General features: G+C 42.7%; 1 protein-coding gene and 1 long non-coding RNA gene across 2 annotated transcripts in view; both read right to left on the bottom strand.

The window, feature by feature from the left end:
* Positions 1–25,000, bottom strand: part of LOC146665452 (synaptic vesicle glycoprotein 2B-like) — a 51,386-nt gene that overhangs the window by 8,995 nt on the left and 17,391 nt on the right. The window contains exons 9-13 of the mRNA XM_085413144.1: positions 18,593–18,706; positions 16,253–16,341; positions 11,845–11,920; positions 11,405–11,493; positions 1,833–1,966 (exon numbers count right to left, since the gene is read on the bottom strand). Coding sequence (XP_085269270.1) covers positions 1,833–1,966; positions 11,405–11,493; positions 11,845–11,920; positions 16,253–16,341; positions 18,593–18,706 — 502 coding nt within the window. The remainder of the gene's footprint in view (positions 1–1,832; positions 1,967–11,404; positions 11,494–11,844; positions 11,921–16,252; positions 16,342–18,592; positions 18,707–25,000) is intronic.
* LOC146665453 (uncharacterized) lies at positions 3,017–4,206 on the bottom strand. Its single transcript, XR_014912610.1, has 2 exons — positions 3,945–4,206; positions 3,017–3,870 (listed from the first exon to the last, which is right to left on the bottom strand). It is a non-coding gene; the product is annotated as an uncharacterized LOC146665453 (long non-coding RNA).

Genomic DNA, 25,000 nt, shown 5'->3' with positions numbered 1-25,000 from the left:
GTCCAACTGTTTCTTGGATCTCTGGATCCTGTTCAGGCAGGTTGCTATGGTCTGCTCTTGGATCCACTACCCCCAATACTCTTGCAGTGCTCTTCACTTGTCATACCTTGATTGTATACCTTGAATAGTTTTGTGGAGAACACCAGGTTCATTCTCCTGCCTTCAGTACCTCTTCAGGTGAGTCTTTGCTTGGCAGTTCACCAGGCCTCAGGTATGGACAGCTTGCCGTACTTCTTTGGCACCTTCTTCATTGCACCTTTCTGCAACTCCCTTTGTGCTACCTTGATTTTTTCATCTAGTCTCCTTCTCCATGGAGGGTACTGCTCCTTCTGGCTGATTACTGCTGCCGTGGTGTAGATCAGCTGATTAGTCTTGATGATGGTCACAGTAGGAATGTCCATAGTGCTGCATTCACATCGTCTAGTAGACCTTCAGGGGTACTTCACGTAATCTTGGTAACCAGCTGTGGAGGGTCCAGGTTTTAAGCTTCTCCACGATCCTATATTTCAGGTCAAATCCTCTCACACTCAACGATCCTTCTTCCATCGTACTTGGCCCTTGGTACACAATCTCGGGTGGGGGTGGTGATGATATCTCCCCCCATTGTCCTGGCTCCCTCTTGCCATAGAATATGTGATGTAACCCATCATTTTCTAGCCATGACAGCAGTTCCTTCTTCTGAATGTTGGAACACAGAGCTACATATATTCATTCTTTGCATGTTGTTCTGGGGTCTTTTGTGACATCTTGGATAAGTTGTCACTGCGTTCATGGGGTAAATTTCTGTGCCCGGTCACTTCTGGCAATGTTCACCACTGTTCCATGTTTTACAACAGTGCTCACTCTGGTTTGCCGGAGTCCCACAGCTTCAGGACTGGCTTTGTAACCTTTTTCTGACTCAGAGATTTAGAGATTTAGAAACTATATTCTGTGTTTACTAGTATTATCTTTGTCTAATATTTACATTTGTTTGATGACCTGTGTGACAAACATACACAAAAAATAGAAAATCAGGAAGGGGGCAAACACTGTAGTTATGAACTGCGGCTTGAATGACAGGGACATAGAACCTCACAGTTTTAATTATTGTAATTATTATATTAATTTTTGGTGATAAAAAATTAAAATGTTTAGCTGAAGCCTGTGACTGTTCTCAAACTAATGAAAAATGTGGAACCACATTTCTAAATGAAAATCACTGGAGGCAGACAATTGGAAAGCAGTAGAGTAAATCCTGGTTTAATATTTTCAAAATCGCTGGGATTTCTGTCATCCAAAAAACAAATATTGAAATTATAAATTGACTGGCTCTTATATAGCACTTTTCTACTCCCTCTGAGCACTCAAAGTGCTTTACACATTTGCCTCATTCAACCACACAAGCATTTTTTTTTCTATGCAAGTGCTTTCTATCTAACATTCATACTCTGATAGATGCATCAGAGAGTAACTTAAGGTAGGTTTCTCACCCAAGGATATTTGGCATGGAGACTGAAGCAGACAGGGATTGAACCACCAATCTTCCCATTAGTAGGTGACCTGCTGTTCTTCCTGTGCTACAGCCCTCCCAAAAGATTAACATTATATTAAAAGAAAGAAAATGTAGGTATAACGTTCAATAAAGACACCCTTTATAAAAATGTAAAGTTCTCTAGTTATTGCATTGACGAACTTGGATGACGGTGCTATCCACCTGCCCGCCCAGCAGAGTGACGATAATGCCCTATCAGCCTTTCATACCTGAGGGGTAGAAACCATTTTCACTCACATTCACATTCGTTTCTATACCAAAGCTGCAACCAATTCCAACAAATTGTCCCATTCAAACTTACCTGTGTTGTAGAAGACAGTGGAGTGGATGGTGCAGTTCTCAAACACTGTTTCAGAGGACCTGATGTTCTCAAAGTGACAGTCTTCAAACAGAGAGTCTTTAAATTTCACTGACTTCATCTCTATATTGATGAACCTATGAGAATGGGATGGACAAAGAGCCTTTCTCAAATCAAAGCACTGACTTGTGTTCTTGAGTTCAAATTTACCTCAGGAATATAAATCCTTAGGGACAGAAGGGCAATTTCAAAATAGAACCACAGCTTTCTTGGTAAATGTTACATATCAACACGTCAGTACCTGACTGCACCGAAACAAAATTATCTACAATCAAAAACTCCACTACAGGTATGTTTCCTTAACAGGTACTTAAACGAGGGAGAAGAAACTATTTAAGGGACTCATTTTATCAGTTTCTGTTTAAGCTGAATAACTAAATAACTAAGTGGAATAACTAAAGCAGAGTTTTGTCTCCAGAGGGTCCCTGCATACAGGGTAGTGTTTCTGAAGTTTCAGGAAGTAAGAAGTAAGCATACATTTTATGTGCCTAGTTTTTTAAGTGTGTTGTTTGTAGGTGACAACAATTTAGAAACTGCTGGAAAAGAGTTTTTAAAGGGATGAAATGATGACCATAAAGTCAATTTTTGAAGAAGACAATATTCACATAGGGTGTAGGTATGGTTTCAAGCAGCACTGTAAATACATAATGCACCATACTAACGTTGAATTTTCCTGCCTAACCCTAACCCAAATCCATGAGCATCACAGCAAAATTTATTCTAGTTTGCATTTCATCTGTTCCTGTTTCAGGTAGGTCATGACCAGTCGTTCCTCAAGCTTAGCTGTTGGCAGATTTCTCATATTTGAATCAGTAGAAGATAATGATTTAATTAGAACTTGGCTATATATAAGTTTTAAAGGATGCTATATAAAGGATGTTCAATAATCTACAAGAACACAAGTACAGGTGAGAATACAGATTGAGAAATGGAAAACATGGACTCTCACTTCTATTGCTATCAGCACAGAATCAGAATGGACAGTGGGCATAAATCCAAAACTGACACAAGTTGAAGCATGCAAAAGCATGTTGGAGTGAAAATGGTGGAACAATCTTCATGGCAATACAATGTATGGAAAAAGAAGCCCTGTTATAATTGTGGCGAGACGAGGTTGGGATATAAGGTAAATACTCTTCAGTTTTAAAGAACGACAACGCCACCCTGGGAATTTCACCCAGAGAATACTGGAAACAACACTAAATCACCAAAAAGGCACTTGGGTTCGCTATACTCAATCCAGAGACGAGGTTCAATAATAAACAAATTAACAATTTATTAATAATTATTTAAAACACCATATAAAAGCACAATCATAAATATTCAAGTACAAATATGCTTAAAAGGGTATTCAGAGCTGAGGCTTACCAGTGGAGGGACAGGGATGCCACACACAAACTAAAGAAAGAAAACACACCAACACACAGGTGCAACACACTATCACACTAATAAACTAAACAAGGCGGGTGTGTACACTCAAGGGATCCCACCACCAAGGCACCCTAGTCTCCTCCACGTCGGCACTCCGCATCTGAATAAAAGAAACAAAGAAAATTTTAATATATTACAACAAACTAATGTGTAGCACCGGGGGATAACCCAACTGCAGGACCACACTGGTGATCTACAGCTAGAAAAAGGGCCTCCCACCAGTGGTGTAACAAAAATCCAAACTACAAATCAAAAGCAATAAAACAACATACAATCTGGATAAAACTCTAAAATCTGGAGCAAACGGAATCGCCGTACTGCTCCAACTTGCCGTCCACACGACGAAAAGTTAACAGTCGATCAATATGCACGCCAGCTGACTCCGATAACCGGCATGCATATGGCCGTTGTCCACGCCGACGTCCACTGTAAAAGCCGACAGCAGCAGGGAAAGAATTCTCACAACGGGAACAGACGGTAAAAGCACAGCAAGGCAAAACAGCAGCACTTCAGTTCACGTAGCTTGGCGCAAAACTAAGGTCCACACTTCCTGCGAAACATAATAAATAATTACTATAAACGAACAATAGAAGGCAGAGAGCGTAACAAAAGTTGATTACGTACCAAGTAAGCCGGGTCATAGAATGTAAGCAGAATAGCTCAGAGGAGGCTTCTATAGCTACGACCAGCCGCGATGGAGACTTTAGAGGAGTAACCCACAAACGATCTCTACCACACCGAGGAAGTCAGGTGACCAAAAAGGAGATCACAGGCAAGCAATGCAGAGACACTCAAATGGCCACTATTTATACCAGCGCCCCCTAATGGGCCAGGCTAAAAGTGGGTTGGACCGAGGGATAACATTCATCCTGCCACATAATCATGTGGTTCATGTCAAACTGAAAGTTAAACCTGATTCTGTGCATTTTATTCTAAAAGAGCATAGAAGTTTGTAAAATATATAACAAAATATACATTATATCTGTACTGAAAACTTGAAGATGCATTCCCTTATTTGAGAATGCTAAGGTTCAGCTGTGAATGGTACCTGCACAAGTGTAGAGCTCTAGCTCTAACCCCTATGTTAAAATACCCAGAGTTAGAGTATTAAGTATAGGTGAATATTGGTTTGCTGTTGTTGTTGTTTGTTTTTTAATATATATTTGGTAATACGAACAAATTGCAGCGATATGTTTTGGCAACAGCTGTATTTGAAGCTTTAGCTCAACTCTGAAGACAGATAAAAACAGCCGATGCCTGTGGATGTCCTTTTTAATAACTTGTCCTTCAGAGTCAGAGGTACAGCCCAAATCACAAATTGCCCTTAATTTAACCAAAATACATTACATCTCAATCCCTGTCCATTCCAAGCTATTTTTATTCAGTCAAATACCAACTCACCCTTTTTAGTTTTCACCTGTAGGAACTATTTTATGACAAACTGAGCCAGGAATCACACGGTACAGCAAGGGTTCTGTGGTTCTTTAGGCTTATGCCAAGAAAGCATACCAGTAACAAGCCAGAAAAAATTCAAGACTAAATCATATTCTTATATTTATCGCTGTGCAGGAGGATATTAATACTTATCTATCTAAATTATTGTAGGGTCTTTACCTTACAATAATAAAGCACTTTGAGGCAACTGTTGTTGTGATTTGGTGTTTAAAAAAAATAAAATTGAACTGAATGTTATTGAATTGATTTGAAAGTGTGTCAAATAAATATCTAAACGAATCACAAGCTGACCCTCATCCTTACTAGCAGAACTAGCTATTGCCACACTGGTGCTTAAGGTATCCACTAGATGACATCTGAGTAATAAATGGTGCAGCCAGTAGCATCACTGGTGCAAATGTTAGCTGAAATGGCTGTGTGGCACCCAGAGCAAGCATGGGTTTAAGCACCTAGAGTCGCTGCAGGCTTTGTTGGACAAGTAGACCAAGCTGCTGCAGAGCCTGCTGTCCCGGTTGGGAATGGCAACCTCTCCACCGGTCTCCAAGGTCATAGTAGTAAAAGGTGCTTTGGTTGTTCACTTAGAGTAGAAAAGGGCTATATAAATACCAGTACATTTACCATTTTCAAAGCAGACAGGACTGTGCGTTTTTCACCCTACTGAAGGATGCTGCCAAGGTGACTGGAGCTGGGGGAGTCTGAATGAGAACAATGGCTGCTGGAGCTGATGGTGACAGATATTCATTTATATGCTTCCACTGCAGACATCAGAATAGGTGAGGATGTGGCCATCATGCTAGCTACCATGTACCCGTACCCAACCTGCAGAACAAACACCTGCCACCCCTCCCAGGCATTTCCAGAATGAGTGTACACTCAAAGAGGTTGGTCAGGTGGTCTGGGCCACCAGCTCTCCAAGGCTCAGGATGAACATACACCATCCAGTAAGAATGCAATGAGGTATATGGGGTATACACCAAATCTGAAGAAATCTCTGGAGATCTACCTTTGGCGGCCCATACCCTGGGAGGGGTGACGGGCAGTAGTAGTATATGCCAGGCATGAGTGGATTCAGGCTGTACACAGTCACTAATCCACCAGAGCCTGGTTCAGAACCTGAGCTATGGTGGAGTTATTGTGTGTGGATTTTAAGCATGCACATAATAATTTTCACAGTTGTCCCATAGTGCCGGTGAAAATTAAATAGAGGGCCAAAACAGAATCAAGGCCGCAAATAGTTCCTGCCTTGCGCAGCTGCTGATTTTGTAAATAGACTGGCTGGGGTCTACCGGTAGCGTCTCCTTTCAGGCCAGGATAGACGAATGTCACTGAGCAGTGACTAAGTTTGTGGTAAAAGGCTTGCACCCATTTGCCACAGCAGATGCCTCCGATTTTCGGTAAGTGAATGTGTTTAATTGTAGGCAGGGACATTACTGGATATTCTTGTGTAATTGCTACAGAATAATTTATGTTATACGTTGTTATTGCTACAGAAGAATGTTTATTTTATTATTTTACATTTGCAATTTTTTTTCCTGGGGACCCTGTGACACCCCATTGAAGAGCCATAGGCTGGGGGGCTGGGAGGAGGTGCTGGCCGTCAGACTGGGGTCTGGGATGCGGGGCCTCCCTGCTACTGCAGATAAGGAGGTGGTCCGCTTGCCTCCACCCCAGAGAGATGGGTTACATCTCCTGGGTCTAGGTGCGGCTTGCCCCTCTGAGGGCGGTACCTGGACCTGGGATATAGAGTATGTTTGGGGAGTGCGACTATCTGTGCAGTGTCTATTTGTGTCTGTCTACACGTTGGGTGAGTGCAGAGTATTTGCTTGTGTATATGGGGGTAGGAATGCATGTTTGTGTCCGCGTGTGCCTGTTCGTCTGTGTCTATATGTCAGGTTGGGTCTTAGACTCAACCTCTCTGGGTACATCTCAGGCCCTCTAAAGTACGGAGGCCTATCTCCCCTCACCACACTCCCTTCAGGTGGCTGATGCCCTCAGACGTTGGTGCGTTGGTGGTTCTTGTCGACTGGGGCTGGGCGCTCATGTATGTACCGGCTCACTCCTGGTGGCCGATTGGCGGGGCCTGGCGCCTGTGACCCAGCTGGGCCCCTTCCGGGGGGTGGGGTGCCCTCAGGCCTCTGGGCCTGAAGCTCGGTCCTCTCTGGCATAGCTGGCTGCCGGCAGAGCCCGTGGGCACGCCACTGCAACCCCCTCTGGCCTCTGCTCCGTAGCTGCGGGGTGACCTCTCGTTTGGGGCTCTACTCAGCTCTTCCCAGGAGGGTGGCACGGTTCCCCCCCCCTTTTTGGTGGTCCACCTCGGGTCCTTGTACTCTGGGGCCTCTGGATATCTGGGGCCTGGATCTCCTCCATACCTGCTTCATACCCTGGGGGACGGGGCTATGGCTCCCCTCACTCCCTAGCAGATCGTTACATGGAGAAACCTTTGGAATACAAGCATGCTGATCCACACAGGTATGCACACAGGTGTACACACGGGTGTTCACAGACGCGGACTACAGCTTTCTTGGCTGCTGCCTCAAAGCACATTGTGCGCTGTCTATCTTGCGTGCTGCACAATATCGTTTATTATTTAGTATCTACTGATATCTACTGCTAGCTAGTTTATTGTGATGGTGTTATATTTATTATGTTGCTCTTTGTTGTTTGCTTTCTTTTCTGTTTTTTTTTCTCCATACAGGTGATCCAGGTGTTTTGTTTGGTTTTTTTTCTTTCTTCCCCCCCTTCTCACCGTCTCTTCTCCCCTTTGGTTTTCTTTCTCTCCCTCTCTTTCTTTCATTCTTTCTCCCTGTCCTATCCCCCAGTCATGTCTGTCCCGTTTGTAGCAACTGAAAATAAAATAAATACATAATTATAATAAAGGTCAATCAAATGGACCAATGTGGCAAGGCCATGATGATCCACTTGGTAAAATAAATCCGCTCGGCATCTTTCTTGGCCTTAAGACAACAATTCTGATGGCTAAAGATCGAAACGGGACACACAAAAAAAAAAAAAAAAGAAAAAAAAAAAAAGAAGAGCCATAGGCTGGATCTCTTAAGATCTCACTGTTGGGTTTGTAAGGCCATGTTACTCCTAAATTTATATCTTGTTCAAAGAGAAGATATAAAACAAAGTTCTAAGCTATTCGACCTGTGTGTTCTCCTTTTTTAAAAAGAATCGATAAAGAATCGAATCGTTAAACAGAATCGAAAATGGAATCGGAATCGTGAAAATCTTATCAATACCCATCCCTACTTTCAGGTTATTTCCTCTCATAGGAATCCTGAAAGAGATTCTGACAGACCAGAGCACATCATTCATGTTCCACACACTGAGAGAGCTTTATGAATTCCTGTGTACAGGGAGTGCAGAATTATTAGGCAAATTAGTATTTTGTCCACATCATCCTCTTCATGCATGTTGTCTTACTCCAAGCTGTATAGGCTCGAAAGCCTACTACCAATTAAGCATATTAGGTGATGTGCATCTCTGTAATGAGAAGGGGTGTGGTCTAATGACATCAACACCCTATATCAGGTGTGCATAATTATTAGGCAACGTCCTTTCCTTTGGCAAAATGGGTCAAAAGAAGGACTTGACAGGCTCAGAAAAGTCAAAAATAGTGAGATATCTTGCAGAGGGACGCAGCAGTCTCAAAATTGCAAAGCTTCTGAAGCGTGATCATCGAACAATCAAGCGTTTCATTCAAAATAGTCAACAGGGTCGCAAGAAGCGTGTGGAAAAACCAAGGCGCCAAATAACTGCCCATGAAGTGAGAAAAGTCAAGCGTGCAGCTGCTAAGATGCCACTTGCCACCAGTTTGGCCATATTTCAGAGCTGCAACATCACTGGAGTGCCCAAAAGCACAAGGTGTGCAATACTCAGAGACATGGCCAAGGTAAGAAAGGCTGAAAGACGACCACCACTGAACAAGACACACAAGCTGAAACGTCAAGACTGGGCCAAGAAATATCTCGAGACTGATTTTTCTAAGGTTTTATGGACTGATGAAATGAGAGTGAGTCTTGATGGGCCAGATGGATGGGCCCGTGGCTGGATTGGTAAAGGGCAGAGAGCTCCAGTCTGACTCAGACGCCAGCAAGGTGGAGGTGGAGTACTGGTTTGGGCTGGTATCATCAAAGATGAGCTTGTGGGGCCTTTTCGGGTTGAGGATGGAGTCAAGCTCAACTCCCAGTCCTACTGCCAGTTTCTGGAAGACACCTTCTTCAAGCAGTGGTACAGGAAGAAGTCTGCATCCTTCAAGAAAAACATGATTTTCATGCAGGACAATGCTCCATCACACACGTCCAAGTACTCCACAGCGTGGCTGACAAGAAAGGGTATAAAAGAAGAAAAACTAATGACATGGCCTCCTTGTTCACCTGATCTGAACCCCATTGAGAACCTGTGGTCCATCATCAAATGTGAGATTTACAAGGAGGGAAAACAGTACACCTCTCTGAACAGTGTCTGGGAGGCTGTGGTTGCTGCTGCACGCAATGTTGATGGTGAACAGATCAAAACACTGACAGAATCCATGGATGGCAGGCTTTTGAGTGTCCTTGCAAAGAAAGGTGGCTATATTGGTCGCTGATTTGTTTTTGTTTTGTTTTTGAATGTCAGAAATGTATATTTGTGAATGTGGAGATGTTATATTGGTTTTACTGGTAAAAATAAATAATTGAAATGGGTATATATTTGTTTTTTGCTAAGTTGCCTAATAATTATGCACAGTAATAGTCACCTGCACACACAGATATCCCCCTAAAATAGCTAAAACTAAAAACAAACTAAAAACTACTTCCAAAAACATTCAGCTTTGATATTAATGAGTTTTTTGGGTTCATTGAGAACATGGTTGTTGTTCAATAATAAAATTATCCCTCAAAAATACAACTTGTCTAATAATTCTGCACTCCCTGTATTATGTCGATTCTGACCAGTGGATATCACCCCTAGACAGATGGCCTGTTGAAGCAGCTGAATAAGACTCTAAAACCCACAATTCATAAGTTCATTAGTGATGATGAACACTACTAGGACCATTGATTGTATTGGTGATTGGATCTTCTGTTGCTTGCAGTGCAGAAGGTACTCCAGGCCTCCAATTCCATTTCCCTGTGAAAAGCTATTTGCTGGATACCACAAGATAAAGTGCTTATGTTACTCCATTACTCCACCACTAAATTATTTGCGAAGTGGCAAGGGCCCTTCAAAGTCACATGGCAAATGAATGATGAAGATTATGAGGTGATGCCAACTGACAGGGCAGGAGCAAGGCAAATTTATTATCCCAATCATGGAGACTGGTGAAGACTGTCTAACAATCCTGGCGAATGATAGATTGATTGATTTACAGGCAGACAAACAAATTCTATCAGTCTTGCTATGCTCCTTTGTGATGGCCTGGAGAACAGATGTTTCTGAATTGCAGCAGCCCTTTGCTGATGTGTTCTCCCCTCTACCAGATTGCACTAACCTCATACACATCATTGTGAGACTGCCTGGGTGCTTTTTCACATCACTGGATTTAAGGGCTACTGGTAGATTCCCTTGTCTCTAGAGTTTGCTTTTACCTATACCTAAGTACTTTTATCTAAAATTCACACACTTGCACTCCGATGGATGAATTAGGGGAAGCTCGGGCTTCAGTATCTGTCCAGAAGGAAGTGAGGATAACTTCACCAAGCCTCTGATTGTTAGGTTACTGGCTCGATCACTTTAAGCACAGATGACACAGGCAGTGTCCACATGAACCGTCATGCACACAGTCTCTATGACTGGGCATGTGAATTATTTAGAATTTAGTGATTCTGATTTCCTTATCGATCACTTAACAATTTACTCCCAGGAGAAAGTAAGTTGTTGCACTACTCATTACATCACTTTGCATTTCTCCATAAAATGATCTAAAATGCATTGTCTCATATTTACCATTTAACAATATAAACTTATCAGCTACAGTCCCACACACCAACACAAATCCCTATTTTAATGAAGCTCTTTCTCTTAGACCGGACAGGACAAAAGAAACCATTCTTTCCTTAGTTCAGACAGGAGATCATCTTAGAAGAGCCACCTCGACGGGACAAGTCTCGGCTGTCCATCTGCATCTAAACGACAAAGGTCACTCTTTTGAGGATGTCAATGTTCACATTTTGGACAGAGAAGACAGTGAAAGAGGAGTGAAAGAAGCCATCTATGTCCACTGTGAACAACCATCTTTAAACAGGCGGGGGTTTACGACACCAACTGTCTGCCATCTATAATCCAGTTTTGAGATCCCTTCCCAGACGGAATAACGCCCACTCACATCCTGGGCCATTTGACCTCAGTACATCCCATGATAAGGTGGGGCCAGGTTTCACAATGGGTTCACCCAAAACCTTGGCTGATTGTGACCCACACCCGTTTTCACATCTTGATTAGGTAGAGGGTCAATAGGGGGTCCATGTCCCTGTTGGAGACACTCCCATAGGCCTTAAAATCTGGGACTCTCCACCAGTTGCTCTTAGAACTGAAGAAGCTTCTCAGATGAGAGGGGAAACAGCAGCGAATGAATATTAAATTACAGCATATTTAAGTAGATAAACCTCAAGCCAGCAGTGAATTTAAGCAGCATTAAAGCTTACTTGTCACGGATGTATTCTACTTCTTCATGGATCTGGTTCTCCAAAGGAAAGTCAAAAATCATGTTCTCCACTCGTTTTTTATGGATAACCTAGAGAGAAACAAAACAATGAAAATCTGTTTTCTGTGCTCAAATCTTGTTTGATTCATTTTTAACCCTTTAAAGCCAAGTTTATTATATTCGATATATGAGTTTTTGTAAGTGGTTTGCCTTCTGTGTCATCAGGGTGAATTTTTGTTGTTGTTGTTTTTACCCCCAAAAAGCTGAAATAAATGTTAAAATATATTTTGCAAAAAATACACATAGCTAAAAAAAAAAAAAAACCGCCTGATGTAGCATATATGGTACAAATTAATACATAAAACACATACACAAGATAATACATCAACCAGATTTGAAATGATACTGTATTAAGACTCTTTTATGAGTAGATGACATTACCTGGACCTTAGACACATACTCTTCATGCTGAAGGTGTTTGATCATGTCAGGGAACCACACAGACAAGCCATAAAAGCTGTAAAAAACATGAGACGCTGAATTAACAAAAGGTTAAGAATAAAAGTGACTCGTCATCATATCACTTTAGACTCTAGACTCTATTCAGTCAGTCTGCCTCTGTCAGTGCCCCCCTGGGGTGGCTGTGGCTACAATGTAGCTTGCCATCACCAGTGTATGAATGTGTGTGTGAATGGGTGGATGACTGGATATGTAAAGCGCTTTGGGGTCCTTAGGGACTAGTAAAGCGCTATATAAATACAGGCCATTTACCATTTTGGATTCTGACATGTGAACTGCAATGTTGCCATATTTCATTCCCATATCTGTTGTGAGGTAATACCATATACAATTCATGTTAGGGTAATTATTTCCTCAGTGATCTAAAAACCAGGGAGCAAATATTTAGAACGAATTCTCTGCTTCGCTGACCCACCTGTGGGTGGAGTTTCTCCTGGAGGCTGTCCTTTCTATGCCTGCTCATCAAGCTCTTGGTAGACAACTATTTAAAGATTTCCCAAATTATAACTATATTAAGAAACCGTGCAGGTAAGCTACCTGAACTCGACTCCCACAATAGTATTACATCTTTACTGTGACTCTGAATCCTGCTGCTCCTCTGAAAAAGAAAGTCTCTAGTAAGAAGTACTTGACTCCCTGGTGTAACTCTAAGATGTGCACCTTAAAGCAGATAACCATAAGCTGGAGATGAAATGGTGTATCACTTATTTATCAGATCTTCATTTAGTCTGGAAAAATGGATCGCTGCTCTTTAAAACAGCCCTAAACCTGGAAAATCTTACTATTCTCAGTAATTGTCAATAGCATAAATCTTACTAATCTTACTATTGAAGAAAAAACAACACCAGATTTTTCTTCAGCATTGTAGCCATGGTGACAAAATGTCAAAGGTCTGTTGAGCGAACCATTCCTTTAACTTCCTTGGACCTGGCGTCCACATATGTGGACATCACATTTTTGTTGTTTAGACCAAAATACTATATTTTGCTCTACAAGGGCCTGATATCCACTTACAAGGACATCATGCTGCCACTGTTCTATTGAAATTTTAAACGAATATCCTCATATGTGGATCTCATTTTTGCCAGAAACAAAAATCAGGTAAAAATCTGGCAATTCTTTGTTTTTACATTCATCAGGTCCCAATCAGCCCAAATATCAAAGAGAATTAAAAGATGCATGCCATTGGAAGAGTTCGGATCTTAGGAGATTAACCTTAATTAGTAACAACTTAATGAATTTCTTTACAAATAACTTATTATCACACCTTTGGCAGTTTTAGCCATTTTGACCACGTGTCTCTGTCTTATCTGGGGCAAATTGTTACCCAAATCAAGTCTGGCTCTCCCAGTGATGTCCTTCGCCATCGCTTTTTTAAAAGAAGTTTGGGAGACTATTGGACCTTATATTCAAAGGCTTATGAACAGCAGCCTGACTTTAGGTGATGTACCTGTAACTTTTAAACAGGCAGTGGTCCAGCTTCTGCTGAAACGCCGTGGCCTGGATGCCTCTTTGTTGTATAATTTCAGAACTATTTCAAAGCTTCCCTTTGTTCCTAAAATTTTGGAAACGTGTCTTCACAGCTGCAGACTTTTTTAAACAGTCAAAAAAAAAAAAATTGCAGTATTTCAATCAGGTTTTAAAGCACTTCACACCACAGAGTCTGCACTTTTAAGAGTTTTTAATGATATTTTACTAACTGCTGACTCTGGGAATTCCGTGTTATTTGTGCTTTTGAATCTCACAGCAGCTTTTGATGCTGTAGATCACAACATTTTAATTTCTCGCGTAGAACATCATGTTGGAATTAGAGGCACAGCCTTGGAGTGGTTCAGGTCATATCTGTTTGACAGAAGTTTCTCAGTCTCACTTGGTAAATTTTATTCATCCTCTGCCCCCCTCCCATGTGGTGTACCTCAAGGATCCATCCTCGGGCCCCTTCTTTTTAGCATTTATTTACTTCCTTTTGGCCATATTATTAAAAACAAACAAACATAAAGTGTCATTTTATTGTTATGCAGATGACTGTCAGATTTATCTACCCCTGAAACTGTCATGGTCCCCGTGTCTCTCTGGCTGGCTCACACTGGCTACAGGTTTTGTTTTTGTTTTTCTCTTCCTCTCTGCCTCTCCCTCGCTCCTCTCTGCTTGGGCAGAGCTCGTTACAGGCTCTCGCGCTTGGCCCACACACCTGCGTGATTGTCACCACTTGCTGCTGATCTGGCTGATTTCCCCAGCTACTATTTAAGGCAGTGGCACAGAGCAGTTCGCCGTTGGAACGTTGAATCTCCTGAATATCCCCCTCCTGGACCAGATTACGGACCCTTCCTGTGTGTGGTGGTGTGAGTGAAGATTTGGGAGCCAGTGTGGTTGATGAGGAGTGAGTGTGAGGATTACCCCCTCTCCCTGGAGCCCTGGACCCCCCTCCCAATTCACTGTACATATATATAGCACTCAGGTGTTCCCCGTTGTTAATAAACTGATTTCTTTTGACTGTCTTCAAAAAACTCTGTCTGCTTGTAAGTCTGTCCGGTAGCCATGACAGAAACATAATGACCCTCACTCCCTCAGGCCTATTTTAGAATGCCTCAGAGCATGGTTGGCTCTGAATTTTTTTTTAATTTTAATGAAAAGAAGACAGGTCATTATATTTGGGCCGAGTGGCCCTGGTGTCCCACCACCTGACTTGGGTCCTCTTACATCCTGTGTCAAACCAATTGTCAGCAACCTTGGAGTAAAAATTGACACAGCTCTTAAAATGGACAAACAGATAGGTAGAGTGGTGAGAAATGGCTTTTTTCAGCTGAGGCAGCTCTCTAAAGTCAAACCTATTATCTCTTTTTGTGACTTAGAGTTTTACATGCATTTGTGACCACTCACCACTTGATTATTGTAATACACTTTATATTGGTATTGATCAGGCTTCACTATCCCACTTGCAAATGGTCCAGAATGCTGCTGCTCGCCTGCTGACAGGTACACACAAACACGAGCACATTAGCCCTGTTCTTGCCTCTTTACACTGGTTTCCTGTCCATTTTAAAATTCATTTAAAATTTTTATTGTTTGCTTTTAAAGTTTTGAATGGCTTGGCTCCTACTTACCTGTCAGACCTTCTACACCTATACACTCCACAAATGTCTCTCAGATCAACTGACCAGCCACTCCTTGCTGTCCCCATGTCGAGACTGAAACACCAGGGGGACTGAGCTTTCCCATATGGAAAAGATATATATAAATCTTATAAAGTTTGTATCTGTCTTGTGTGAAACTTGTATGAAAAGCATACAAGAGTGAAAACAGATATAAGATCCCTTCAAAAATTATATGAATGAAACTTGTATGTTTTGGATACTTCCTAAAACAATATATGAAAGTAATGAGAAAGTGGCCACTTTCATGAGTAAATCATATAAGCCTTATATGATTCACTATATGAAGTAGGCCAAATCTGATGCAAGTCTTTTATAAGTTTTTTTCTATTTCTTTTCCACATGGGTTCGCTGTTGTGGCCCGAAATTAAGGAATAAGTTGTCCCTCCATATTTGGCTGGCCCCAACACTTGAAATCTTCAAATCACTTTTAAAAACACACCTTTTTTCTAAGGTTTTTAAGGAGAAGAACCACAGTCAGCTTGTAGTCAGTTTTAGTCAGCTTTTGGTTGCTCTTAGTCTTTTTTTACTTTGTTAGTTTTATTTATTGTATATTTTATTGTCTATTTTACTCCTGTTTTAATATTTACTGATTTATTTTATCCCTTTTTTAATTTATGTATTTATTTTATTGTTATTTAACTTTCTTTGTCTGTTTAATGTATGGTTTTTAACTTTTATCTGTTTTTCTTTTACTGGAAAGCACTTTGGTCAGCCATGTTGTTTTTAAAGTGCTCTATAAATAAAGTTGGATTGGATTGGAAATAAGAATTTAACCATTAGAAAACATGTTTTTCATGAGTTTCTTCTTCATTCACCTTTTTCCACTTACTATGCATCTATACACCACTGCTTTCATTATGCATAAATTATTATTCATCTCTAGCTGTCATCCACAGTGTGCCTTTTATCCTGTCTTCCTCCCCTCAGCCCAACCAGTTGTGGCAGATGGCTGCCCGCCTGGTTCTGACTGAGGTTTCTTCCTGTTGAAGGGAATTTTCCCTCCCCACTGTTGTCAAGTGCTTGCTCAAAGGGGGTTGTGTGATAGTTGGAGTTTTCTCCCTTTTATTTTTAGGTCTTTACCGTACAATATAAAGTGCTTTGAGGCAACTGTTGTTGTGATTTGGCAGCATATAAATAAAATTGAATCGAAAGTTGAATTGAAATTGGGAACTTACCTGAAAGCCATGCAGAACCAGATGACAGCCATGAAGAGTGTAGCAAATCTCAGCTCTGCAGAAAGGAGAGATGCCACGTTCCTCAACACCTGGTTTACATATACAAACACAGAATGAGCCTAGAACCATGCAGTTTTTATTTATTACCACTGACTGCTTTGTTTCCAAAGCAAGGAAGTTTTCCCTCACATGACCTAATTGCTTTATAAGTGGCGACTGAAGACAAGGAATGTGGAGCTTGTTTTCAGCACCACTTGCTTTTCCACATTTTTGTTAACCCATTTCCACTTTTTCAAAAAAGAAAATTTTGATGATCAAACGCAGTCGGATGAGCATGTATCTTGCATGGCTGAGAGTGGACAGCCTGAGTTCGAGTATGACCCGAAATCTTTTAAAAAAAAATTCCATCTGGGATTAATACAATTTCTCTGATTCTGATTGCTGGAAACCCAAACAAAGCACGTAATAAGAGGCTCTAATGTAATCGTCCTGTTAATGTTGGTGGCGCCAGTTACACAATGGACCCAGAGCCAACAGTGCACGGGCAGGAATGCATTTCCGACACCTAACCTTTACCCACTCTTCCTCCAACAATGCCCAGGGCCCAACCAGGTTTTGGTGGTGCAGGATCTGCACGCAAACAAGCCAACCACAGCCTCATGTACACCCTGAACCCACTCCTCGGCCACACACACCTGTAGCTCATTTACTCTGGTCTGAATCAGTTAATGAGTTTGTAAACTTGTAGCTTTTGTCTTGGTTTGTTTCGTTTTCACACAACAAAAAATCCAATTGAACTCCAAATAAGCCAAAATCCATAATTACAAACCACACACTAATGTTCAGTAAACTCATTGGCCTGATGTGTTTGGGGAAAGAGAAACAAAAGTAAGTACAGGAAGAAAGTGCAGTGTTTTGTACTGCTGAACACAGAGAATTTATAGTTATTTCATGGCTAGCTGCTAGCCCGTAGAGACACAACTATAGTTCCCGCATTGAGAATACAAAGCATACAGCAGGATGTTTTTTTAGCTCAAACCTGCAACACACATGATAGTTGGCTCGGATCGGGGTCAGCACATGCTCAGACATTAAACAAACTGCTCTGGAGGGTTTTTTTTTTAACCGTACCGAGACCAGCCTATCCAAAGGATCTCGGTGTGGTTATTTTGGTCCACACTGTATTTACTGTGTTTTTTTGTTTGTTTGTTTTTTTGTTTTGGTTTGTTTGTTTTTCCATAACTTGTGTATCTGCAAATATACACATTCTGTATTTTTCACATGAAAGAAACTATACTGTGGTGCTAATTTCTTGTTTTTGATTTATGTATGTTTTGTTTTGTTTTGCTTTACTTTTGTTTCATATGTTGTTTGTTTAATTTAAGACTTAAAAAAAATTAAATGAATGAGAGGTAAAACTTGAGGGGGTAGGGACAAATAAGTAAATACTTCTGCCTACTCCTTTTCAAACAAATAATGGAACGATATTTTGTAATGATTGTGAAGGCACATGTTTGAAATGTTTGAAATAAAAATGAACTGAACTGAACACCTGCACAAACAAACTTCACCAAATGGGAGAATACAGCAGAGTCCCATTTGAATGGAGTAAACACTACAGGTGTGAAAAAAGACTCTTTTTAAACCATGTGGATCAACTCTCACCAGTAAAAACATGACAAACTTTTACACTTTATATTTTAGTCTATTAAATCAACTTTAGATTTAGTCTACTAAAAGTATAACTAAACTAAAAGACTTAAGATGTGTAAATTATGTTTAATAAAAATTTTTAGTCAAAATTTTCTGTCAAAATTAACACTGGAGGTTTGTGTCAAGCAAATTCGAGCTCTGGTGCCAGAGTGTCATCCTCTTTATAGTGTGTGCTGTTTGCTTGTAACTTTCCTCCTAGTCAGCGGAGAAGAGTGTGTTTTGATCATTTATAATTGTTTTGACCAAACTACGTGTTTTGTGTTCTTCCTTGTTGGTGGTGATAGTAGCTTCTGTCTCTTTTAGTTAAGTTATTAACAAATAAATAATTAAAGTAATAAAAATAACAATAATAAATTCATTTGTGTCATGTCCTTTGACACTTTCAACCTGGAGAGTTTTATTGTTATTTCTTGACATCCCTTGAACTATCTAGGGGAACATAACATTTAACTAGGACAAACCCACATTCACCCTTCTCTGACCCCTCAGTAAATTCAATTTTATTTATATAGCGCCAAATCACAATAGGCACCTTATATTGTAAGGTAAAAAACCTACAATAATACAAAATAAGTCCAAGCCAGATTCTGAGCTAGAGATGGTGCTCCAGTCTGTGTTCCTACATACCAGTTTACAGAGTGTCAGTGAGCGTACAGCCCATCGTTGTACAGGTGTTCTTGTTGCACTCTGAACCTCGAAAAAACCGTCTTCAGTTGTTTTCGGTGTCTTGATGTGCACCACCTATAAAATAAAATAAAAAACGGGAAACTTTTTGAAAAACACTGCGAAGTAGCTTTTTCTTAACATAACAGAATTAGGTGTATTTACTTTACTTTATACATAAATTTATAGCAGAACAGACTTGGTTTCTCTCTCCTCATTTAATGCTTTTTCTTTATTTTCATGACTATATACACTGTAAAACTACAAATGAACACGTGGAATTATTTATTAAATAAAAAAGCGTGAAATAACTCAAAACATTTTTTATATTTCAGATTCCTCAAAACAGCCACCCTTTGCTTTGATTACTGCTTTGCACACTCTTGGCATTCTCTCGATGAGCTTCATGAGGTCATCACTTGAAATGATTTTCCAACAGTCTTGAAGGAGTTCCCAGAGATGCTGAGCACTGACGCTTTTGTCTTCACTCTGCGGTCCATCTCCGTCTTGATTGGTTTTAGGTCAGGTGACTGTGGAGGCCAGGCCATCTGGCGCAGCACTCCATCTCTCTCCTTCTTGGTCAAATAGCCCTTACTCAGTCTGGAGGTGTGTTTGGGGTCACTGTCCTGTTGAAAAATAAATGATGGACCAACTAAACGCAAACAGGATGGGATGGCATGTTGCACAGGATGTGTGATAGCCATGCTGGCTCAGTGTGTCTTCAATTTTCAATAAATCCCCAACAGTGTCACTAGCAAAGCACCATCACACCTCTTCTTCCATGCTTCATGGTGGGAATCATGCATGTAGAGACCTTTTCTGCATCACACAAAGACACGGTGGATGGAACCAAAGATCTTAAATTTGGACTCATCAGACCAAAGCACAGATTTCCACTGGTCTAATGTCCATTCCTTGTGTTTCTTGGCCCAAACAGATCTATGCTGCTTGTTGCTTTTCCTTAGTAGTGGTTTCTTAGCAGCTATTTAACCATAAAATCCTGATTAACACAGTCTCCTCTGAACAGTTGATGTAGAGATGAGTGCTACTGGAACTGAGTGTGGCATTTATCTGGGCTCTAACCTGCGGCACCACAGGGAACTGTGCTGTCCCCTCTTCTCTTCACCCTGTACACCTCTGACTTCTGCTACAACTCTGAATCATGCCTTCAGAAGTTTGCAGACAACACAGCCATCATGGGGTGTATCTGGGGTGATTAGGAAGAGGAGTACAGGAGGCTGGTGAGGAACTTTGTTACACGGAGTCGCACAAACCACCTGCAACTCAACACCTCAAAGACCAAGGAACTGGTTGTGGACATCAGGAGGTCCAGACCAGGTTCACTGCCAGTTCAGATAGAGGGAGAGGAGGTGGAGGTGGTCAACAAGTACAAGTACCTTGGATTGTGGGTGGACAACAAACTGCATTGGTCATGCAACATGCAGCACCTGTACGTCCTCAGGAGACTGAGGTCTTTCAACATCTGCAGGAAGCTCCTGAGGATGTTTTACCGGTTGGTGGTTGCAGGAGTACTATTCTATGCTGTGGTGTGCTGGAGGAGCAGCACAGTAAAGAAGGACTCATCCAGACTGAAAAAACTAATCAGGAAGGCAGGCTCTGTGGTTGGCATGAAGCTGGACACTCTGGTGACAGTGGCAAATCAAATCAAATCAAATCACTTTTTATTGTCACATCACATGTGCAGGCACACTGGCACAGCACATGCGAGTGAAATTCTTGTGTGCGAGCCCCACAAGCAACAGAGATGTGCAAACACAACAACACAAACGAGCAAAATACAAGAATGGCCAACCTGAAACTAATAAATATATGTACAATATATAATAGTGTATGCATTTCTGGATGTGTATACTAAATATTTTCCTACGTGTGTGTGTGTGTGTGTGTGTGTGTGTGTGTGTGTGTGTGTGTGTGTGTGTGTGTGTGTGTGTGTGTGTGTGTGTGTGTGTGTGTGTGTGTATACACATTTTTACAATTTAAATAGTAAAAAAAAAAAAAATAATAATAATAATAATAAAATATATAAAATATAAAGAGTTGAATATGTGCAAAACAAGTGGCATTTATATACAGTGTGGAGTGCATAATGTTGAAGTTCCAGTAGTGAAGCTGAGGTGTCTATGACGTGTTCAGCAGTCTGATGGCCTGGTGGAAGAAGCTGTCTCTCAGTCTGCTGGTACAGGACCGGATGCTGCAGAACCTCCTTCCTGATGGAAGCAGTCTGAACAGTTTATGGCTGGGGTGACTGGAGTCCTTGATGATCCTCCCCGCTTTCCTCAGGCAGCGCTTCCTGTAGATGTCTTGGAGGGAGGGAAGCTCACCTCCAATTATCCGTTCAGAGCACCGCACTACTCGCTGGAGAGCTTTGCAGTTGTAGGCGGTGCTGTTGCCATACCAGGTGGTGATGCATCCAGTGAGGATGCTCTCAATGGCACAGCGATAGAAGGTCCTGAGGATGCGGGGGCTCATGCCGAATCTTTTCAGTCTCCTGAGAAAGAAGAGGCGCTGCTGCGCCTTCTTCACTGTTTTGTTTGTGTGTACTGACCACGTAAGATCCTCAGCCAGGTGTACACCAAGGAACCGGAAGCTGCTCACTCTCTCCACAGCAGCGCCGTTGATGGTGATGGGGGTGTGTACTTCTCTGCACCTCCGGAAGTCCACTATCAACTCCTTTGTCTTTGCGACGTTGAGGGTGAGATGGTTGTCTTGACACCAGTGGGTCAGGGCGCTGACCTCCTCCCTGTAAGCCGTCTCATCACCGTTGGTGATAAGACCCACCACTGTAGTGTCGTCCGCAAACTTCACAATGATGTTGGAGCTGTTAGTGGCTGTGCAGTCGTAGGTGTAGAGTGAGTACAGGAGAGGGCTCAGTACACACCCCTGTGGAGCACCAGTGTTCAGTGTGATGGGGGATGAGGTGATGCTGCCCAGTCTGACCACCTGGCGTCTGTCAGACAGGAAGCTAAGGATCCAGCTGCAGAGGGAGCTGCTCAGTCCTAGATCCTGCAGTTTCCTGTCCAGCTTCGAGGGAACGATGGTATTGAATGCTGAGCTGTAATCTACAAACAGCATCCTCACATGCGTGTCTCTCTTCTCCAGGTGTGACAGGGCAGTGTGTAGTGTCAGGGCTATGGCATCATCAGTGGACCTGTTGTGGCGGTATGCAAACTGTAGAGGGTCCAGTGAGTCGGGTAGTGCAGAGCGGATGAAGTCCCTGACCAGCTTCTCGAAGCATTTGCTTACGATGGGGGTCAGGGCTACAGGTCGCCAGTCGTTCAATGAGGAGATGGTGGAGGATTTGGGTACAGGGACGACGGTGGCCATTTTGAAGCAGGCTGGGACTACAGACAGAGAGAGGGAAAGGTTGAAGATGTGCGTGAACACTCCAGCCAGCTGAGCCGCGCATGACCTGAGGACGCGGCCGGGAATCCCGTCCGGACCAGTAGCTTTGCGTGCGTTCACCTTCCTGAAGCACTTCCGCACATCCTCCTCAGACACAGTGTGCGCACTGACGTCATCTGCGGTGTGCACACTGTCCGGTCTCATGGTGTTCGCTGTGTCGAATCTAGCGTAGAATACGTTTAGATCCTCACACAGAGAGGCCGTGGTCTGCGGTGTGCTGGTTTTCCCTCTAAAGTCTGTGATCGTGTTTAGTCCCTGCCACATACTCCGAGGGTTGTCAAACTGTTGCTCCACCCTGTCCCTGTACTCACGTTTGGCTGCTTTGATCGTCTTCCGGAGTTGGTAATGTGCGTGTTTGTAGTCCGATGTGTTCGCGGAGGCAAAGGCGGTGTTCCGTGCCGCCAGTGCCGCGCGAACATCTCCGTTAATCCAGGGTTTTTGATTTGGGAAGGATTTGACTGTTCTGGATGGGACGACATCTTCCACGCATTTCCTGATAAATCCACAGACTGAGTCTGTGTATTCATCAATGTCTCTGGCGGCCACGTGAAACATTTCCCAGTCCGCGTGATCAAAACAGTCCCGCAGCGCAGACTCCGATTGGTCCGTCCAACAGTGCACCGCCCTCCGGGTTGGAGCTTCCTGTTTCAGCTTCTGCCTGTAGGCGGGCAGGAGCAGGATGGAGCAGTGATCTGATTGGCCGAATGGGGCGCGGGGGAGGGCTTTGTACGCATCCCGGAAAGAGGTGTAACAGTGGTCGAGTTGCCGGTTTCCACGTGTGTTGAAAAGGATGTGTTGATGGAGTTTTGGTGAGACTTTCTTCAGGTTTCCCTTATTAAAGTCTCCGGCTGTGATAAACGCCGCCTCTGGGTGTGCGGTTTCCTCGCTGCTGATCGCGCTGTACAGTTCCCTGAGTGCTCGGTCAGTGTCGGCTTGTGGGGGAATGTAAACAGCCGTAATAATCACTGCTGTAAATTCCCTCGGTAGCCAGAATGGCCGGCACTTAATCATCAGGTACTCCAGGTCCGGTGAGCAGAAGGATTTGACCGGGTGCACGTTCGCATAATCACACCAGCTGTTGTTGATCATGAAACATACACCACCGCCTCTGCTTTTCCCAGTAAGATCCTGTGACCTGTCCGCGCGGTGCACGGAGAACCCCAGTAGTTGTATTGCGGAGTCCGGTACTTTGTCCGATAGCCAGGTTTCTGTGAGGCAGATCACGCAGCAGTCCCGCATCTCTCGCTGGAATGAGATCCGTGCCCGAAGCTCGCACAGCTTGTTCTCCAGAGACTGCACATTAGCCAGTAATAAACTGGGTAACGGTGGTCTGTAAGTGCGCCGTCTCAGTCGAACCAGAACGCCAGATCTTCTCCCTCTGCGTCGGCGTTTGCTGCCTCCAGGGCCAGAGAACAAAGGCGTCTCAGGTGAGATGAATGGGGGGTCTGCAAACGGAGCGTCCGTGTTGCAAAACTTGAACTCCGGAAAGTTATAAGAAAGACCGTCTTTTATGTCCAGTAAGGTTTGTCGGTCGTACACAAGGAGACAAGTGCTGCTCATGAAAAAATAAAGGAAAAGTAAAATTAAACACAGAAGAAAGCCGTTGCTTGGGGGAGCTCGCGACGAGGCTGCCATACTCGGCGCCATCTTGATCACTCTCAGAGGATTAAAGAAACTGCAGGACATTATGGAGAAAGTTGGGCATCCTCTGCATATGGTCATAAACAACCAGAGGAGTCTGCTCAGCAACAGGTTGCTCCTCCCAAAATCTTGGACCAACAGACTTAAAAACTCCTTTGTCCCACATGCCATCAAACTGTTTAACTCCTCGCTGGAGGGGAGAGTGAGGGGAAACAGGAGGATAAAGGAGGGCGACTAAGCTGTAGTGTTTTTTCACTGTGCAATAATCACTGTGCAATAGTCTTGCAATTGTTGAAATGTGCATTAGACTTTGGCTGTCTACATCTCTTTAATGAGTATATTTCACTAGTATTCCTATTTATTTCTATGATATATTCTGTATTTATTAGTGCTGTCAGCGCTAATCTTGTTAAAATGACGTTAACGCCATAACCGCATTAACGTGACAAATCTCCGTTAGCTCATTAACGCGGATCGTCCCGTGCGTGGGGCTGCACGGAGTCAACGTGTTAGCGTGGTTAGCTCATCAATGCATTAGCATTGTGCAGCCCCACGTACGGGGCAATAATGCGTTTATGGCGTTAACATCATTTTAACAAGCTTAACGCTGACAGCACTAGTATTTATATTTGTGTATATATGCTATATTTTTATACTTATGTTCGCACTCCCTCATTCCCCTTTATTTGATATTCTAACTCTGTAATATGCAACTTCTGTTGGTGTTCTGCAACTGGAAGCTGAATTTCCCAGAGAAACCCACCAGATGGGTTAATAAAGCTCTATCTCATCTAATCTAATCTAATCTATCTCATCTAATCTAATCTAATCTAATCTATCTCATCTAATCTAAAACTGAAGAACAGATTGTGTGTCTGGATTCACCGCTTTCAATGTCTGAATGATGAAGCCCAACAGCATCTCATGAGAAATAAAGCCCCAGGTCAAGATAGTTTTCAGCATAATTTTCACATTCACACTCTCATTACACATACATATAGGATCTTGGGGGTGGGCACAATCACGGAGTCCAAATCACCATCAGGGTGTATACCTCACCCCTGACGTCGTTGCCCACCTCTCAATTTTAAATACACTTAGTCATTGAGGGCTAGCAGGAGGGACTATGCGCTTACCTGCTGCTCCTTGGCAGGTAGCTCCATGCCCTCCTGGGTTTTAATTGCACCTTAGAACACATATGCATCAACACTACAATGAGCGGGTGGAGGGAGGTTTGGAGTCTTCTCCCACCCCCATTCTCTGCGGCCTGCTGGAGCGGGAGGGCTAGTAGGAGGAGTTGGCCGTCCG

This window comes from Rhamphochromis longiceps, linkage group LG7 (assembly GCF_057381845.1).
Source record: "Rhamphochromis longiceps isolate RC_006_pf linkage group LG7, R_longiceps_female_GT1.1, whole genome shotgun sequence".
Lineage (NCBI taxonomy): Eukaryota > Metazoa > Chordata > Actinopteri > Cichliformes > Cichlidae > Rhamphochromis > Rhamphochromis longiceps.
The sequence above is the reverse complement of the archived record's forward strand: the minus strand, read 5'-3'. Positions and strand labels throughout refer to the sequence as shown.